This window comes from Nannobrachium achirus, assembly GCF_963921795.1.
Source record: "Nannobrachium achirus genome assembly, chromosome: 9".
In the NCBI taxonomy this organism is placed as follows: Eukaryota; Metazoa; Chordata; class Actinopteri; order Myctophiformes; family Myctophidae; genus Nannobrachium; species Nannobrachium achirus.
This window is the reverse complement of record NC_137818.1, coordinates 14525630-14546974: the sequence shown is the minus strand read 5'-3', so window position 1 is coordinate 14546974 and position 21345 is coordinate 14525630. Positions and strand designations below refer to the sequence as shown.

Below are 21345 nucleotides of genomic sequence, written 5' to 3'. Positions count from 1 at the left end.
CAAGCAACGCTTCTTTGCCTTTTGTTTCACAGTTTTATGAATGTTTTACGAAACATTTTGGATTTTGTTTTTGATGGTACAGTATACGTACCCTTCCTGAGCACCCGCTTCTTGGCGCGGATGTCGGTCTCCAGCTCGGCGGCTCTGATGTAGATGCGGACGGAGCCGGGCAGGTGGCGCACGGCCTGGGCCACCACCGCCTTGGCCGTGTCCCCCGGCTGGAGCCTGGCCGCCTCCAGCCACACGTCTTCACTCTGGAGGACGGAGAAGAAACCAGAATTGGACAAAATTAAACAACTCATTTACTGCCAGATTTATTTATTTATTTAACTCTCTCTGCCAGGTTTTTCATTACTTTTGAATAATTATAGAATAAAATGCTCAGATCCAATCCCCGCCATCGATGGTACACAGGTGCACTTCTAAAATTATTCTATGCTGATCAGTGCTATTATTCTAATTAGCAGCCTATAATAAACAGGGGAAGGTGGTTTTCATTTACGTGTGATCATGTGCCCTGAAAAGGTTGCCCACCCCCATGCCTTAATATAAGGCCTCACCTTGGGACACATCTCGGTGCCCTTCATGATGAGGTTCCGGGCCACCTGCACCTTGCCAGTCACCTCCTCCAGCCTGGCAGAGGCGATCCAGGCGGGGGGGTGGTGGGGGTTGGTCTCCCTCACCGACTTCAGCAGCAGACGAGCCTTCTTGATGTCACTGTGTTCACAGAGAACAAGCAGGAGAGACTCCTTTAGAGCAGTGGTTCTCAACCTTTTCAGGCCACGACCCCCAAAATAATCACATTTTAACTGGGGGGACCTCCCCCAACATCACATTCTATTGTGAGAATAGCAGATCTACATGCTCACAATTGTGAGAATAGCCGATGTACATGCTCACAACGCCTCGCAACTCTATTTGACAAATTTAGCCAATGTTTAATTTATCATTTTTAAAGGTAGCCTATTAATAAAGTAATTTAATTGTCGCTTTAGAAATGTGCTATACACTTAAAACTTTGTTGGTTAGTTTACTGTTGAGGGAGGATACAGTGTTGCACATTAAGTTAACCCATTTAGGCCTAGAATTATTGAATGCTTTAACCAGTGAAAAATAGCAGATATACAAGCTCACAGCGCGCGCTGCGAGCTTGTATATGGCTAGCCAGATTACTGACATAGAAACATAGGTTTTTCAAAAAATCTTAGAAGGATTCAAAAGACACTTATAGAATCAGGTCAAAATTCTAATTTTCACGATTTGTCAGTGCCACGCTGCGAGCTTGTAGATCTGCTATTTTTCAATAGTTAAAGCATAAAATAATGATACACAATAACGTGTACCCGTTCTAAATGGGTATCATCTGGGGATGAACCGACCCACAGGTTGAGAACCACTGGTTTAGAGCAGTGGTTCCCATATTTTACACAGTGTGTGTATGGCCTGTGTGTTATGACTGTGTGCAGGGGTCAATACCTGATGTCTCCTCCGTGGGTAGGGATCATGGAGTTGAGGTCAGTCAGATAACCTTTAGGGTCCACCACCGTCTGTCCACTCACAGAGTCGGACACCTGAAGGGACAAACAACTAGGGCTGTCACAATATGAAATTTTACATGACGATTAATTGTCACTCAAATAATTGGCGATTAACGATTTAATTGTGTTTTTGTTGTTGATAATTACATTTCTGTTTGGCTTTTAGGCTTTGAAGTTGCATATGGCAGATATGACACTTAACCTAAATACACAAAGAAATTACTGACATATTTGACAACTTACTACTTAAAAAATAACATTGATAGTGGAAATAGTCGATCTACAAGCTCACAACGCGTCGCGATGCGACGCGTTGTGAGCTTGTAGATCTGCTATTTCCACTATTTCTGACATTTTTCAACATTCACGATTATGACGATTATGACAAAATAATTGCGATAATGTCAAATAATCACGATTAGACGATTATTATGTAATAATTGTGACAGCCCTACAAACAACGTGTTCTCAGTCTTCCGCGACCTTCCCATTAGATCTTAGTCAAGCCCAGATCAACTCGGACAGTTATGTGGTCTATTACCTGACTCAGTCTCATGTCATCAGAGTGTGTTACCTGACTCAGTCTCATGTCCATCAGAGTGTTCCTGGCCTGGCCGATCTTCCTCATGTCCAGGTCTCCTGCCCCAGGGGTGGACAGGCCAGGGGTCATGCCCCCCGGGAAGGGAGTGTTCAAACCACCCAGCTAGAACAAAAGAAAAAATCACACCCAATGTGAAGTGAGCGGCGGTCGTGCTTGCATAACGTCTTCAGACTAGGATTTGAGTCTAGGATGTACAGGCTATGCTACACACACACATTTTGCTATGGCAAAACGCTGAGGAAAAAGGCTACCACCGCTCAAAAAGATATTATAATAACTGCTTAGACCAGTGGTTCCCAAACTGTTTAACCAAGATAAATTAGACATTCGCTCGGGACCCAAACTAGTGAAAACAGCATATCTACAAGCTTGCAATGCATCGCTTCACGCCACGTTGCAAGCTTGTAGATCTGCTATCACAACTTCTTAAACATTTGTGTTCAAATGTATGGAATTTTAGATTTTTCTTTGATTTCTTCATGAAATTATTTAATTTAAAGATTCTTTTTTTAAATTCATGAAATATTCCATTGCCCCCCCCCCCCCTCCTTCAGTTTAGGAGTAAACCCCTTTGTTTATTTTCAAAGTGGAGCCATTAACAAGACTTTTCATTTCTTCTCCAATTTCACCGTCATTTCACTTGTACAAACTACAGTGGTCTCAGTGGCTTTGGCTGTAAATTAAAAACTAAAAACTAAACAATAACTTCTGTTGACTATCAGACACACAGTTGAATTGGATCTTTTAGCTTGCCAAGAAAAAGGCTAGCCACGGTCAGGCCAGTAGCGTTTGAGGTGTGACCTTACTGAAACAAATAAATACACACACGCTACTTCCCATCACCTGGAGGGAAGACCAATGCTAAAACCTTTAACAGCGTAAACATCCCATAGCCTGGATCACATCTCACCAACACACACTGCCTCGTCTCCCATAGACATAATGGAGATGTCTGTTTGTTTGTCTATGTGTCCCTTTCATGCCCATATACAGAGATCTCTTTTTACAGTCAGTCCTTGTCCCTTTTATATCCATATATGGAGATCCCTGATGTCATCAGTATATGCCCATATACAGTATGGAGCTGTAGAGAACTGGATATAGCCATTTATGGGCATAGAGGTCGGATCTGTGGCTCTGGGAACAACGCTGGCTTGACGGTCACTTTGAAAAGTAGAACGAGCACGTCACACTGCATTGCAGGAGTTACAATCATGAACAACAGCTAGTTTGATGCCAGGAAGGTGCATCCCATTCTGAATAAGCCACTGGACGTTGCAGAGCAGGGGTCTTTAACAGGGGATCTGGGACCCCTAGGGGGTCTTCAGAGTTACTACAGTGAGTCCTCCAAATCTTTGTGTGATAGAAGTTTTTTTTCTCCAATTCTATATGTACCACTTGAACCCTAGTGTCCATATTTTGAGAATTTAAGCCAAAAATAGCAGATCTACAAGCTCTACGAGCTTGTAGATCGGCTATTTTTGGCAAATAGGTTTCGTGTAGATGTGAAAAAGAGGAGACCAAATACAGAGTGATAGGTCAAGTTTATTATGTATTGGGGGGGTCCCTGCTTCAGCTCTCTCTCAACTAAGGGGTCCTTGGCCTGATAAACGTTGAAGACCACAGTCGTAGAGTTCAGCTCTCGTTGTGAACCTGGAGGTCCAAGCTGCAGTCAGAGCACTTGATGAGAGGACGTTGACACCAGAGACATAGAAAGGTAGACGCCTCCTTCAGCTCTGGGTCATACGCATCGCAGGACCAAGGGATTCTGCATCACTTCCACGTGCGTCACGGAAACGCAAGTCTATCAGTAGGCCAATCAGAGGCCAATCAGAGGCAGGTGGGGACGGGTCTTTTCGTACGCAGCCTCGAAGAACAGCTGAGCCGCGCAACATCAGGAACTAGATGGAAACATGCCAATAAAGCTCTGTTAAATTGAATTGATGAGCACCGGAAAATACGTGCTGTAGTCACTTTGACTGGCAGCGGCCCCTCGGTTTTTCCCGGATGTCCGGCCTCCAGTTGTTACACGTCGCTCCAATGAACCGCAGCGGCGGATGAGGTATCAAGCTTTTTAAATCTATGTTTGACACAGCTGGAGGGAGGCGGGGGAAAAGGAAGGGCTCAAGTTTTGTATTCATTCTCTGGCCGTGCACCAAGGAGGAAGCCCCCATCAGGCCATCTCTGGACTCAAAAGGTTGCCGAAAAGCACGGGAAGGTGGTCCAAGACAAAGATGCTACCGTTGTTGTCAAAGGCGTAAGCATCTATGATGCTACTGTTGTTGTTGTCCATTGAGTAAGAAGCTACGTCTGCCTGGACAGGACACAGCAAGTTGAGCCCAGCAAGCAGCAGGAGAGTAAGGATGATGTTCTGTGAGGTTGACAGCATGGCTTTGAACTTCATGGTGGTTCACCAGGAGATGTTATCGACACAACGATGCCTGTCAACACTGTTCTTGTACATTTATAGGTCCTAACTCGTCATGCTGGCGTGTCACAGCCCCAAGCTGATTGGACATAGTATTTGTATGATGACACGGTTGCTATGGTAGCTACAGTGTGACGTCAAATTCAATGTCCAAATATGGAGTTATTTGACTCTCCCATTGACTTGCATATAATGTGGAATTGCATATAAAAATAAAGTAGAAAGATGCAATTGGAAATTGCAAGTGTGGTTGCTGTGAAGCGAGTCACGCTTGCAAATGAATTGCGTCTTACCATTGAATACATTTTCCCCATTCAAGTCAATGGGGAAAAGTAATTCATGAAAAAAACAATATAAATTAAACTATGTATATATATAACTTATATCTTAGCAAAGTGAATCGACTCCCAATGAAGCCGGTTGCTTTGACATATGGCAAATTTGACATATTTGGAGCGTGACACCAAAACTGTAAAGTTTATCTAGGAAGGTAAAGAAAGATGGAAAGATGGATGGATGGAATAAAGTCGGACAAGTACAATACTATAGTCTGGTTGCACTAACAAAGTTTGTCCCTTTTATGCCCATCAATGGAGATCCCTGAACTATCTCCAAATGTTCGCAGCGCAGGGATTTCATGGAGACAATAGCAGCTGTTCCCCTTCAAAAAAAAAATCACATGCCCTCCCTGAGGCCACAGTGGCCTTGACGTCCCGTTCACGTTGCCCCAGCTGATATCACAGTTCTCCCCGTCAATTATGCCAAATGGTCCGTGGATAGCTGGTTGAGAAACAGTGACAATTTAGTAATAAAAACATTTTAGTCATTGCTTCCAGTGGTGGAGACTGCCTCCTGCTGGTACACACTAAAATTACACCTTCGTTCCCAAACCTTTTTGCTCTCGACTCAAAAGAGAAATTTTACTCCGTCTATTTGGGATGCATCCGTTCGTGTGTGCGTGCGTGCGTGCGCGCATGTGTGTGTAGGGCTGTCACGATTATGACATTTTACATGACGATTAATTGTCACTCAATAATTGAGATCAACACTTTAATTGTGTTTTTGTCGTTGACAATTACATTTCTGTTTGGCTTTTAGGCTTTGAAGATGCACATGGCTTAGCAGATATGACACACAACTTAAATATACAAAGAAATTACTGACATATTTGACAACTTTATACTTAAAAAAGAACACACGTTGTGAGCTTCTAGATCTGCTATTTCCACTATTTTTGAAAATGTTTGGAAATATATGAAAAATGTTCAACATGTACATGTTCAACTATTGTGGCGATTATGACATAATAATTTGCGATTATGTCAAATAATTGCGATTAGACAATGTACGTAATAATTGTAACAGGTGTGTGTGTGTGTGTGTGTGTGTGTGTGTGTGGTTGTTTGTGCGTGCACGCTCGTGCGCGTGTGTGTGTGTGTGCGCGTGTACATGCATACTAACCCCCTGGAGGGGGTCCACGGCGGTGTCCTGCTTGCCAGACTGCAGGTGCTTGGCGAAGAAGCTGTCCGGGACGGGGGTCAGCTTCTCGTAGCGGGGGTTCCTCTGGCGCTTGTTCCTGGCGTCGCCCACCTCCGGGATGCTCAGCCACTCCTCCTCGGACACCTCCGACAGCTTCCTCTGGACACGACATAAAGCACAATAAAATTATACTGCATGAAAAGGTAGAATTAGGTTATTGGAGCTGTGTGAAGCACAGGCTCCCTATACGTGGCCGTGTGGGTCTGTCTGTGTGTCTGTCTGTCTGTCTGTGTGTGTGTGTGTGTCTGTATGTAGCCTGAACTTCCTAAACTTCGGCACGCCACTAGTCCCACAGTTTTGCCACCACACACTCGCGCCATATGTCAAATCGACCGGCTTACTCGGGAATCGTGGGCTATTACTTTTCTAAGAGAAAGGTTCTATAGTTTAATTGATATTAATTTATTAGTGAATTAATTTTCCCCATTGACTTATAATGGGAATCGCAAAAACTCACATTCAATTATTTGTCTCTCGCAAACCATAGGGGCTAGAGTTTCAAGACTTGGAGAGGAGGTTCATAATGATTTCAAGGATTAAATAAAAAATAATTGTGTCATTTGGCCGCATGGTGGCGCCATAACACCCCACTTTACGTTTTGGCCTGTAACTCTTGAACCGTAGGTCGGAAAATTAAAAATATTTTTTCCCTGGATTCCTTGGGTCATGACGCATCTCCCCATATAGGCCACGCCCATTTGCGCCATGATAGATTTTCCGCCATCTTGAATTTTCTCCAAAACACACTTTTTGCTCCTTTTCCTACATATTTTCTTCAAATGTCACAAAAATCGGTACACATGATCCACACACACACACACACACACACACACACACACACACACACACACACACACACACACACACACACACACACACACACACACACACACACACACACACACACACACACACACACACACACACACACACACACACACACACACACACACACACACACACGCTCCACTTCACACGGGTGTGATTTTTTTTAAGTAGGGGTGGGCGAAATGGTGATAAATATCGTGGAGACATTGTATCGCCTTTGCCTTTTCAGAAAGCGTATATATATTGTGATACAATGAGGGCGCCTTATAAAAAAATATCCTGTTGAAGTGTTAATACAGAGATTCATTAGACCTGCATTTTGGTGTAAATCAGTAGTTCTCAAAACTTAAAAATCTCAAGGTCTCCCCCTAACTCTGACTGTATGCAAATGAAACCAAATGGACCCGTAAGGGTCTATTTGGTTTCATTTGTATACTGTCAGAGTTAGATACTTGTAAGGGTCAAATTTAGACTAGACCAGAGAATCCCTGGACCTGAAAGTGACTTGAAAAATAACCATAAAAACCCAACATGAAAGAAGAATCGTGATAAGATTGTGTATTGTGATACAGCTTGGAAAGATATTGTGATATTGTAATTGTCCATATCGCCCACCCCTATTTTTAAGTATTATGATTCTTACTTACTGTATGTTCTTGCTTGCCAAACGGTTGAAGCAATCACAGACTGAGGCTTTAACCTTTTTTGCTTTAATGAAATATATCCAAGACCATTTTGGGTTTTATGGAAGAAGTGTCTGAAACATGTACTGTATTCTATAGAGCAGTGGTTCCCAAACCAAGAGAAATTAGACATTTGTGTTCTAATTTATGGAATGTCTTTAGATTTTTTTCCCCTTTGATTTCTTTGTGAAATTACTGAAGAAATCTTTGAATTTTGTTCTTAATTCATGAAAAAAGAAAATCCATCCATGATGAGATTGTTTGTTCAGAATGCAGCGTTTTTACCTTTAGATCAGAGAACTGCTGCTGGATCTTTGGTCGCTCCATACGGTACTTCTCTATCTCATCCTTCTCTCTCAGCTCCCTGAAATACACCACACAACACTGATGAATAACATATAATATAACATAAACACTAGTGGAAATACAACACACACACAGTTACACTGGTTTACTTCTAGGATTTATGCCCTCGTGTTTTAAATATTCTGTTTCAATTTCTTAGATATTGTATCCACCTGTTTCCGGGAGAATTTACTGTAGCATTATGTGAGGAACACATCCGGAGAACAGCTGACATACAAGCTCACGTCGCGTCGCAGATGCAACCGTTGTGAGCTTGTAGATCACTCTCGGCTGCGACGCCGGAAGTGCCGCTCACCTTCTGCGCAATGCACGATGAAACTTGTGGATAGTGGTGTGATGATTCTTTTTTTTCTTTTTTTAATTTATGCAAATGCTTATTGTAGCATTTTGAGATTTATACAATTGTAAAGTGCATCATAAATCAAATCCATTATTATTATTTATTATTAATACTTTTACACTGTGGTCTCTGGGCAATAAGAGAGTGCAATCATCACAGAACATTCTTCAGTGCAACCAGTTTCTCTTTCACCTCCTCTCCTTGCGCCTCTCGTCCATCCTCTTGTCCAGGGCAGCGTAGATGGCGTCTGCCTCTTCGTCGTCCTTCTCATATGGCCCGCTGGAGAACAGGCTGCCCGCGTAGCCGTTGAACTGCAAGAAAAGACCGTCTGAATATCAAGCCACGTGGAAATTGTGTCTAGAACAGGGCTGTCACGATTAAAGGACCGGTTCACCTCTGGGACAACCAGATCTTATTTTATTGTTGTTTGGGACACGATCAACACAATCCTGAGTTATTTTTTTTGTTCAATCTGTGTTTTTAGATATTTTAGTATTTCAGCATGCTACAAAGCATTAGATGATGCAATATCATGCTACAAAGCATCATATGACCAGTTGTAGCATGCTGAATTGAAATACTAAAATATCTAAAAACACAGATTACAATGTATAGGCTTTACGCGTCTAAATGGTTTGAAGACACACCTCGTCATAGTTGGTGTCGTTCAGATCTTCCTCATCTTCCTCGTTCTTCTTCATCTGGTCCCCGACGGTCCTCTTCCCCGGGGGAGCGTGGCGGTCGTCCACCGGGTCGTTGGCATCGCGAGCGGGACCGATATCTGAGCGCGTGGTGAAGCCAGTGGCACTGCAGAGGGCCAGGGAATGACATGGTGACGATGATGAGACAACTCAACACTGACACAATATCCATGACATATCACTAATTATTAAAAAACACTTTCATAAAACTAATCGATTTAATTCAATATTGTCGTTGCTGTCGGGGCATCTACATATTCTAACTTTTTGTGTTTGTCTTTGTTTTTTCATAAATTAATATTTGATCATACCACACAAAAGTATCCAAAGTAGCAGATCCGCAAGCTCGAAACGAAGTGCAAAGAGACTAGTTTTGAGCTTGTAGATCCGCTACGGCTGTTTTTGAATTTGAATCCTGTTTTGGACACATAAGGTAACCGTTTCGACCCGACAGATACGATATCTAAAATAATTCACTTAGGCCACATTCTCATAATATAATTCGGTTTAGTCGTGCGAATGGGAGGGGTGAAGTTGCTACATTCTTGCATATTTAATTGATACGTTTGCCCTCACACTGCACATTGTCATCCGAAACAAGGAATCGTCCACGTCTGTCCATGTGACATGTATGTATCCAAGCTGCATAATAATGCCCCCTCCATCTCCCTGTGTTTATTAATTCTTCAAGTTCAACTCACAATGTAACCGCAGGACCGCCGCAAAATTGAGGCGCAGGCGTCAGCCTATTTATCTGCGTTCGACGATCGTAAACGGGCGATCAAAAATCAAAACCAGCGGCGGCCGGAGGGACTCGCAAAATCTACCAGCAATAAACCAGACAGCAAATACTTTTAATAGCCAGATATGAATATCTACGAAGAGGAGGACATCAACGTACATCAACGGAGAGCCGCGCGCGCGAGCAAGGGCGAGAGACCCACACATCGGCCTATATTATATTAGGCCTATAGCCTATATATGATATACAAGTGACTCCTGTGGCACTTTCCTTTTATCTAACTGTGAGCAACTCCTCTCAAATAATACACCATGTGCGATCGAGGGAGCGGTGATCAGAAATTGAATCAATGAGGGGAGGAGGCGGCCAGAATGGTCAGAAATCTAATGAGAACGGACGGTCTGGAGGGGGATTTAACCTTTTATAAATAACTATGGATTTAACCCGCACATGGCTCTATATATTGCCTGTATTTGAGACGGATGGATTCACACCAACAGGGAAGCGTTTGCGGTAGCGCATCGAAACCACCGTTTTTTTGTGGATTTGCATTCGTTTCTTTTATTCGAAAAAGAATACGGATGCGTCTTCACACATGCCCAACCGTTGTGTATTTTCCAACAATACGTTATAGGATTCGTTTTAATCGTAATAAAACGTGCCTGTGTGAATGCCGCCTTAAACAATTTTTTTTTTTTAAAGATTTGTTTTTGGGCTTTTTATGCCTTTATTTGACAGGACAGTAGACTGACAGGAAATGGGGAGAGAGATGGGGAATGACATGTGGCAAAGGTCGACCGGATCGGGAATCGAACCGGCGACGCCAGCAGGCATCACAGCCTAGTATGTGGTATGCGCCTTGACCACCAGGCCAGCGGGCGCCCCTGACTTAAACAAAATTATCTAAAAAATGTGCAGATAGCGATGCAACATGCTATGAACAGTTATTTTGTAGAGCGGAATTTTCTTTCAGTATTTTTGTGCGACAACATTGTACGACAGAGTATAAAATAGGACGCATCGATTTAGTATCGATTTAGTAGATTATAAAGAAATCTATTTGGTTTGTTTCACGTTGATTCTTTGATATATTAATATAAACAATTATTCGTTTGACTGACAAAACCTTAGTATGTCTACTTCAATACAGTCCAACATAGTTTATCTTTTCAGTACATCCGGCAGTGTCTCAGTTTCCAGGCTTACTGAAAGCAAGAGGTGGAAAGCTTGCATTTGCCTGACTAAACTACTTACTGAATTACCAGCTTTACACATTTGATATGTTTTGATACTTGATCTTGCATTTACTTTCACTCTAATTCTTTATCTAAAGATGTAACTGTAGTCGGTGGGAAGCTTGCACGAGTCACGCACTGTTGGACACCGTTTTACCTGGTGTGAACTTGTCATGTGAGTGAGTTTGAGTTACCTTTGGTAAATCCAAGCAAGGCTAGTAGCGTTTCAGGCAAAAATCGTGCACTTTATGAAAGAAGCATGAAATTTGGCACACAGTTAGAACATGCCATATGGAACATTTTTGGCTATAGGGGCATCGCAGATTTGTCTTGGGAAACTTGTGGGAGCCAATCAAAGTTGCTCTCATAGACTTTACTATAGAGTAAAATAATACAAAAAATAAATGCTTTAAGTAGCATGTGAGGGGTCAAACTAGGTGTTTTTCAGGATTCTGAATCCAATGCAAGCATTTGTTTTGCACGAAAAACATTCCTTTCCGAGAAACGGCCGCCACAAAACTTTGAAAAGTGATGACTCATCACTAAACCATAGTTTTATGGGGTCCTTTTTTAGCCCAAGGAATGTTTTTCCTGCAAAACAAATGTTTGCATTGGATTCAGAATCCCGAAAAACACCTAGTTTGACCCCTCACATGCTACTTAAAGCATATTTATTTTTTGTATTATTTTACTCTATAGTAAAGTCTATGAGAGCCCAACTTTAATTGGCTCCCACAAGTTTCCCAAGACAAATCTGCGATGCCCCTATAGCCAAAAATGTTCCATGTGGAATGTTCTAACTGTGTGCCAAATTTCATGCTTCTTTCATAAAGTGCACGATTCCATCAAAATACTGCCCGAAACGCCTGGACTATAGGCGCTTATAAACCTAATGCATCCATTCAGCTAATATTACATCATATTACAATTGTTTTTATTTTTTGTTATAACAGTGCTTTGTAAAGCTCTATATTCCCATAGTAATAATTGTGTTTGTTCAGTAGTAAACATTTTCAGGTGGGACATCAGTTTTATCCAATCAAGAGAGAGAACACGTGTATCAGCTTACATTTAAATTTTCTGAAATTGGAACACTTTCAGATTTTAGTTTTTGTTTTATCACTTCCAATTTCACTTGTTTATCCTGCTGTATCCTGTATCTACAGTTCTCTCTCATGGTTGAATAAAATTGGTATCTTGACTTTTCTGTATTTTCTGTTTACTAAAGAGATGGAGAGAGATACCCGTTACTGAACGCATGCAAAAGCAATACAGCTATTTTTTTAATACAGTGGTTCTCAAACTATTTCATGTCAAGGACCACCAATTTGGCACTTATCAGCCCATGGAGCCCCATTTGAAAAGATATGCCAGGGACCCCCACAGAGAACGTTTTAAGGCTCTAGCAGTGATTTTCAAACATTGTAATTTCAAGGACCCCCAGTTTGTCATGCATTAGGCTACAGACCCCCATGTAATGGCATTTCTATCTCTGGGACTCCAATTTACAATGTAAAATCAATGTTAATTTACAGACCCATAAGGGTCCATTTGGTTCCTAACTATCATTTAGCTGGGGACCCCCTGGAACTCCCTCAAGGAACAATGGACCCCACTTTGAGAACCACTGATTTAAAACATTAAAAAACATATCCCACATCACCTTTGACTTACATTCACTTTATTCTTGCACAAAACACTGTACTTGTTGGAAGCTTCTCATGTGTATGCAACTACTTCAGCTAACAAGTAAGAAGATAGCAAGTTGGCATAATGATGCTTATTACATATTTATAATTACAATTAATACAATATGCGTTATAATAGCTGATCTAAACTTGCTGGACAGTGCTGCTAACGTTTTTTTAAAGGATTGGACCATGGCATTTTACTTACAGTGTGTGTGTGTGTGTGTGTGTGTGTGTGTGTGTGTGTGTGTGTGTGTGTAACTTTTTGATGAATAACGTTTTAGATGAATTGTAGTCACATACATACTGTATTGGGGATTTTTAAATGTTGTTTTTGCTGTTTTTAGTTTTAGAACCTTTTGTTTCTTAGACAGGCTTGATGTGAAAGTGACAAATAAAGTGATTCCTGACTCTTGGTTATTTATGTTTGGTATTGTTATATCCTCAACAGGGGGTCCGGGACCCCTAGGGGGTCCTCCAAATCTTTGTGTGATAGAAACTTTTTTCCCTCCTTTTTTATATTAACCACTTGAACCCTAGTCAGTGTCCATGTTCTGAGAAATGTAGCCAAAAATACCAGATCTACAAGCTCACTGTGAGCTTGTAGATCTGCTATTTTCGGCAAAAATAGAGGGGACTAAGAGCAGACTAAGTACAGATTGAAAGGTCAAATGTATTAAGTATTAACGGTTCAAGTGGTTAAATATCTGAAAACACAAAACGACATGAATCCAAAATACACTGATGATTGTGCTGTCAAACAATGAAACTATATGGAATCTATGAACAGGTTGTGGGGGTCCCTGCTTCATCTCTCTCTCAACTAAGGGGTCCTTGGCCTGAAAACGTTGAAGACCCCTGTTCTAGCATTCACAAAAGTCACAATAAAACAACACTTGTAGTTCAGTAGTTGTTGGCACATGGTACTTCTTGGAAGTTTCCATTCATTCAGACACTTCAGCTAACACGTTAGTTATCATGTTGAGCACATAAACACCGGAAAATAGCAGATCTACAAGCTCACAACGCTTCGCGCAGCTGCGCGTTGTGAGCTTGTAGATCTGCTATTTTGCAGCACGATTAGCATAGCATCTCTCACCCTCTGCCCAGTCCTGGAACGTAGCCCAGCGGGGCGGGCATGCCCAGGAACGGCTTCTTCTTCTTCCCCATGAGCGGCGAGGCCAGCGGCAGCACGGGGGGTCCCGGAGGAGCGGGGTCCCCGCCGCCGCGGCCCCCCGCCGACCTGGAGACGATCTTCGAGCCCCGGCTCTGTCCCGGACCGTTGGACATGTTCGTTACTCCAACCATTTTTAATACCGGATGAACAACACAGTGTCGCTTTCCGTTCCGTTACACTAATATGACCCCCTTCTTTCTTTCCTGCGTGTGTCTATTCTGCATCTAGCTTGAGGCAAGTGGTACCCAAACTATGGGGGTCCCTGGCTGGAACAAGATATTTTGAGATGGGGTCCGCCGTCCGCGGCTAATACATTTGCAGCTGGATTTAACACATTTAGGCCTGGAATAATGTTTAACTTTTTTTGAAAAATAGCAGATATACAAGCTCTCAGCGTGGCACCGAGTGCCGCGCTGTGAGCTTGTAGATCTGCTATTTCCTGAAAATACGTGTGCACTGTGCATGTACGTGCAGATCTTTTGAATATAAGTATTTTTACTAAAATTTTGCTTCTGGGGGTCCCTGGAATGTTTTGAGATGGGGGTCCGCGCGGACAAATACATGTCATTTTTGGGGTCCTTGACATGACAAAGTTTGAGAGAACCACTGTCACAGAAACAGTTTTTCAGAAACCTTCGAAGGATTTCGGGTCAAAAATATACAAAGATTTGCACAAATATTCACGATTTTTTCAAAAAATAGCAAATCTACAAGCTCGCAGCACGGCACGCGGGCCGCGGCGCAGACCCCATCTCAAGATATTTTCCGTTCCAGGGACCCTCAGAACAGAAGCAAAGATTTGAGTTAAAAATCTTCACTCTGACTCAAGCTAGATGCAGAATAGATACACGGCACGCTTACTTTCAAGGGACCAGAAAAGGAGCAGCACCTGGCTGCAGACACTAGGGTCCTGTTGATGTCCACGGGAGACAGGAACATCAACAAGTGGCAGGAAGTGACCTCACAGTGTCAAGTGACTTCATGCCGCTTGTGGAGGTCATGTGACGTCTCTGCCTTGCAGTCCAAGGCACTACAGTCCCTTTGAGCCGCATTGTCGCTATGTGTACATGTTATCTTTTATCTTTTAGACAACCCAACTCTACCCCCTAACCCTAAACAGAACCTCCATGAGGTAGAGCAAGAAAGAGGTGTGAGGTCACTTCCTGCCACTTGTTGATGTTCCTGTCTCCCGTGGACATCAACAGGACCCTAGTGTCTGCAGCCAGGTAGTCTTGCAGAAAAGGGTCCGTGATTCTGCAAACAGCGACACCAAAGGCTGGTCATTGCACTACACTATGAATGAACATAAAACAAAGAAAAAACAATGAAAAAACATTTCGAATAGCAACGCGCAAAATAATTCACAATACTATTGCACAATAATAATCATCATAATTGCAATAAATTAACCGTTCGAAAAGGAGTAGGAATATGCTTATCTGGTTCTACCCCTATTTTGTACCTCTTCAAAATCAACTTAAATCAATTCTCTATCAAGATTCTATTGGTTTTTAAACTAGAACTGAACAGTACTGAAACATACTGTACCCTATTACACTTATTCTAATTCCTGGATTTAAATGTAATTTCAAATGAAGTACCTGTGTATTTTATTTGATATTTAAACTGATTATTATGCTAAATATGATTTCCAAAAATAGTTTTTAAATTTTACCCTTTTTTCCACAGATACATTTTCATTTTCAAACATGTACCCCATGAGGACAGTACAGTAAAGAGTTGACTGAACTGTTACTATTAACTGTTTTATTAGAATTATTCTAAACAAAAATCATATTTACAATCTTCCATTCAAATTTCTTTCACAGTAACCACGCGAGGGCGCCAGATTACCATAAACTAATTGCTCGTAGACACGTTGAAAAAGAAGCATGGCAAATTTGCATTCAATGACATAATTAAGCAAAGATAATAGGGCATTTCAGTGCATCTAATTTCCCATGCATTTCAAATGTACAGCTATCTCATATCCAGCACCACAGGAATTTAAGGACATCTAATTCAAAAGGTTTGCATTTTCTTCCCCCCATTATAAAGTCATAATCATATTCCAAAGCTTGCCACTGCATTTTAATGAAAGTTCCTCCTCTTCATATTTCAGGCCATTGAAATGCCTCACATCATTTGCAAGGGATATACTTTTTACACTGCATATTTGCAATACAACCAAGAGGTCCAATAGTTTGAGACTTTGAGGCATCTTTATGAGTTGCTTAAAGGGGAACACCAATCATTTTCAACATACCTTAGAGCACTGGTTCCCAAACACTGGGTCGGGACCCATTTGTGGGTCACTGACACATTTTTATGGGTCCCTTACTTTTGTTTTTAATTATTATTATTTCAAAATGTTTTCAAAAATTCCCCCAAAAACACTCTAAAAACAAAAACTAGGCTCTACTCAATTTTATTGGTGAAACATTTTTACACTCAAAAATATTGAGTAAATATTACTGTTATGAAATCAGGTAGATGATACTCAATTAATTTGAGTAAAAGTAACCAAAACTTTTACGTACTTATTAACAACTAAAATTGAGTACAATGACCTAAAGAAATTGAGTAGATATAATTAAATTATTCAGTCAATGCCACAAAAGACTACAAGTAAATACATTGAAATATTAAGTAGATCTAATTGAATATTAGAGTATGATTTAACAAAACAAATATGTCACATTTACTTTATTCATTTACTTTTATTGATTTAATTCATATAGTACCATTTACCCCTTTCATTTACTTTACCTTTTACTCCAGGAGTACATGATGTCAAATGAATACACATGAAATAATTATGCAGATAATTATGTTTTTAATCAACTAATTTTGACCAGTGTAACACCACATCAAGTATGAACATTCAACATACTTTAGTATGTAAATGACATGCAACAATGCCTGCAAAAACAATATGTTTAAAGATAATGATCAGGAAAGGGGTATCCCTGACACTTTTAAAATTATGTTTACTAAAGAGCAGTGTGTGTTCACAATACTGTATATAAGTACCTCTAATTGAACTGTGCATACTGTAAGTAAGCAGTCTGTCAAACATTATGCACCATAAGAACAATGAGCCCATCAAATGAACAGTAAGTCATAACCACAAAATACATTAAAGACAGTCAGAGGCCATTTGGCATGAAAGAAAATCACAACTTGGAATATGAAATAATAAATAAGCATTTACAGTAACTCAACATTTAAACATATTGACTATGCACACGTGTAATGTCTATATGCTAAACTGACCTGTTTGCATTATGACTCGAATGCACCAGAAACAAACACTTTACATTAACTAATAATTACTATCAGCAACAAATACCATTGCAAAAATGCTGTTTTGACAATAAATCCACTTTCAGTAGGTTATACCCACTTTCTGAGAGCATCTTGCTGAACAGTAGTCGGCAAGCAGACATTTTTTCAGTCTCTGAACTTTGGCTGAAAGGTGTCCAGGATCCAACTCAACTAGTACTTTTTGGAACATCTCAAGACCATATCTGAGGTTCTTGGGGTATCTCAGATTAAAGGCATAGAACAGTCCCAACAGATAGCAGCAGACCCCCAAGATTGTTGAGGGCAGTGATGCCCTTAATCACAATACCTACATCAGTAGGTTCATTCATTGAGTCCTCTTGGTTCTGCAGCAGGTAGATCTTCATCTTCATCATCACCTCCTCTGTCAACTTCTCTTCTACTCTGACAGGTGCACCAGCAGCTTCCTTCCTGCACACATTGTGAAGATAATTGTTTAGAGCTCACTTTCAGGCTAAATGTTACAAGACACACAGACACACATTGAGCAATCCTAGCTGTCTCCACACATGCAGCCCTGGGCATAATCTTGAATCAGTTGGACCAGACATGCAACGGATGCAACAGCCATTCAGCCAATGTCACAACCTCATTCTCTGGACATCACTATGCTGTTCCTTTGCATGTGATGGTCTCATCCACGATGACATTAAAACGTCAAAACATTTATTTTACTAACTTGAAAGTCCTTGATCTTGACACTATCTTCTTCCAGATGGTCGATGAGACATCGGATGATGACCTCTCGTGTTCGTTGATTGGGGATTCCTCTCTGCAGAATAGAAAAATAATTATTTGAACAATAAAGAAAAAGTATGACTGCACTTTCATAACTAACATAAACTTTGGCAATACAATTGTTTCCACAACCCAGTTTTAGCAACGGAAGCTGGGAGACTGTCCTTAGTAGCTATTAAGACATACATTTAGAAATGAATAATCAGGAGAGAGAGAGTTGCAGGGGATAAAGATGAGTTTAGCATAAATTAATATAGTAATTATTGTCATTAGCCAGGTGAAATATAATTAAAGCAGTTAGAGTAAATGAAAGTTTCATACCTGAAGTACAATACTCATTTGTGCCCAAACTGCCCTTCTTGGACTGGAACATGGACAGTAGTTTGGGGGTATAGAAGTCCAACATTGCCATACATTTTGGCTCAAGATTCAGTGTGGTGATCATCCTGAACTTTGCACTAACCTGGAAGACAGAGATGAGGGGAAGAGAGTAAAAAAGAAGACATGTAGATAATAATGTAGGCCTATACCTGTGCATTTTATCTTCATTGTACACACCATTGTATGCAGCTGTGCATAGCTTGTAATAAATGCAAAAAGTCACAATGACTAGAGGGCTTGCACATTCCTCTCACTGTAACCTTAACTAGCTGCAAACCTTTGTAAAGAACATAAGTTATACCCAATACATTTGTGTAGCCTATATGCACAAAGATACAGTAAATCTACTTACCAATATTTGCAAACACTCTCCAGGTTTCTTGTTGAAGAAGATGTGTGCTGCTGCTGTTTGTTGACAGAATGTTCCAGTAGAACTTTCCCATGAACCCTTGTGTACAATTTTGAATCTTAGGCATATCTACTCAATTGTTTAAGTTGTTGTGAGAGATGAAAGATTATTAAGTTGGAATGAATAATAATTAAGGGTCTTTTTAAATTGATCCATATAAGTACTCCATACTCAAATATTATGAAGGAAAATTACCAAAACAAATTGAGTATAATTCATGAATAAAATCAGTTGGTCAAATACTAATTTATTCTCATGAAATTAACTCAAATAATATATGTACATCTAACTCAAAAAGAACAGTTGGATTTTTACTCATTTTGTTTGGTGTGACCTACTCAAACAATCACATACATGATATTCAGTGATTTTATTGAGTAAATATAACTTTTTCTAATAGTGCTATTTACTCGGTCACAGAATTCTTTCTTAGAGTGAAGATTTTAGTGAATTAGAAAAATAAATGAAATGATTTCCCTAAGGAATTTCAGTAATAAAAAGAAAAAGAAAAATCTAAGAAATTCTGAAGAAAATAAATGTCTAAATAGTGAAAATAGCTGATCTACAAGCTCACAACGCGGCGCGACGCGTTGCAAGCTTGTAGATCAGCTGTTTAGTTTGGGTCCCTTCTGAAAAACCCTTCTGTGTTGCCTAGAACTGGAGGATTGATTGTGGGGTCATGTGATCAGTGACATGATTAAGCTGTACTCTGCAAGCCAAATACATCTTCATCTCCAAGGTATATTAATGACATATAGGTCAAAGGTGAAAAGGGGAGTGGTGTCCCCCTTTAAGTGGTGGCGCTCGGGTGTTGCAGTGGTAGGGTCGCTGCCCACCACCACAGACAGAGGTTGTGGGTTCTAATCCACTGTGGTGCAACCGGCTTTGTTGGGCATCTACATCAACACAATTTGTCATGATAATTGTCATTGCACGCAATCCTACGGGCCAGGCTGGCACCTGTCAGCAGGGAGTGTTGGGGCGGGAGGAGTAGGCTACAACGAAGGTAGCCTGGGATCGCATCCAATTTCGGGCTTTTGATCCGGTCGGGAGCGGATGACATCCTACGTCATTCTGTATTCAAAACGGACTACACTTTGGCCGGAACAACCAACCGGAATCAGTTTTAACCCCGTTTTGCGCATGCGCTAACTGGCTTAAAACTGATTCCTGTCGGTAGTTCCGGCCAATGTCTAGTCCGTTTTTAATACAAAATGACATAAGATGTCATCCGGTCTAGACCGGATCAACCAACCTGTTTAGTAAACAAATAGGCTTTCTCCCAGAAAGCCTGGTGAGGCGAGGTTACAACGAAGGCCCTATCCACAAGTTTCCAATGTCCCATCGTGCATTGCGCAGAAGGTTTGCAGCAGTTCCGGTGTGATCTACAAGCTCACAAAGGTTGCATCTGCGACGTGAGCTTGTATGTCAGCTGTTATGTGTCGCACACATAATGCTACAGTAACTTCTCGCGGAAACAGGTGGATTCGTCCTCCCCTTGGGGGCTCCTCACTGGCAGGTGAGTCAGTAGGATACAACAACAGTGACAACACACATGTCTAAATTGGGTAAAAAATATTACATTCGTATGAATATGAACCCGTCTCGGGTTTATATGCCTAGCATAGAGACTGTTCGTTAAGAGCAATAGCCGTCCCAGATATAGATATATTAAACGAGTTCATTTCGGACATTTCACATTCAAACGCGAGACAGGGGAGAGAGTGTGGCTAATGAATGTAATTACATTCTAATATGACATTTCTGGGTTTCATCTCAGGGATGAGGATCGCGCCCACCCACCCATACATCAATTAGTTTCAATCAGGTTTAACCTCACCCTCGTGTGCACCGCTGACGCCAGGGCGAGATGATGGGGCAGGCAGGGCCCTTTTCATTTCTCCTAATTTAGCGATGCCCGCAGGGGGAACGAACAGACATTATTTCACTCCTGGGATGGAAGAAGATGCTGTGATGAAAATGATCTGTCAGACACATTAGAGAATGTATGGCTCTCTTTCTCTCTCTGCAGCCAAAGGGATATTTTATACATGAGCAGGCACGTGCACACATAGACATCACAGGGGGCTTGAGCCCCTGCCCTTTTATCCGTCTGTAAAAAGTGCCCTCTACAGACCATGAATGCAGTTTTTACTGTCGGGCAGAAACCTTGTATCTCCAAGTTTCAGATTTGTACATTCTTTTGCAAAGTGAAGCACTGCTTCATCACACAAGGCCGTCGCACAAAACTAGTGAAAACAGCTGATCTGTGTGCTTGTAGATCGGCTGTTTTCGCTAGTTAAGTTCATTTTTAAAATGATAAATACAAAACGAACGGTTTTGGATATACAAGGTTTCCACCCGACAACAAAGATATGGTAAAAGAAATGCAAATGCCTCTTTTCCATGTCATAACTGAAGGCAGCATTCAAGAGAACTGCCTCGTCCAAACTCTCTTGAACAAAGTATCTTACCGTATGTTGACAGAATTGCCCTCTCATGTGTAGAAATTCATGCCGTTACGCCACATCTCCAGCATTGACTTGATTATGCTTAGACCAGTGTGGGATCACGCTGTGCGACGCGTTGTGAGCTTGGAGGTCTGC

General features: G+C 41.2%; 1 protein-coding gene across 1 annotated transcript in view; it reads right to left on the bottom strand.

The window, feature by feature from the left end:
- The window catches only part of prpf6 (PRP6 pre-mRNA processing factor 6 homolog), a 47706-nt gene extending 33704 nt beyond the window's left edge, over positions 1–14002 (bottom strand). Inside the window, exons 1-9 of the mRNA XM_080734243.1 lie at positions 13789–14002; positions 8971–9130; positions 8516–8634; positions 7903–7981; positions 6029–6205; positions 2113–2241; positions 1477–1571; positions 561–717; positions 92–254 (exon numbers count right to left, since the gene is read on the bottom strand). Coding sequence (XP_080590369.1) covers positions 92–254; positions 561–717; positions 1477–1571; positions 2113–2241; positions 6029–6205; positions 7903–7981; positions 8516–8634; positions 8971–9130; positions 13789–13997 — 1288 coding nt within the window. The 5' untranslated portion in view covers positions 13998–14002. The remainder of the gene's footprint in view (positions 1–91; positions 255–560; positions 718–1476; positions 1572–2112; positions 2242–6028; positions 6206–7902; positions 7982–8515; positions 8635–8970; positions 9131–13788) is intronic.
- Positions 14003–21345: the final 7343 nt, after the last annotated feature.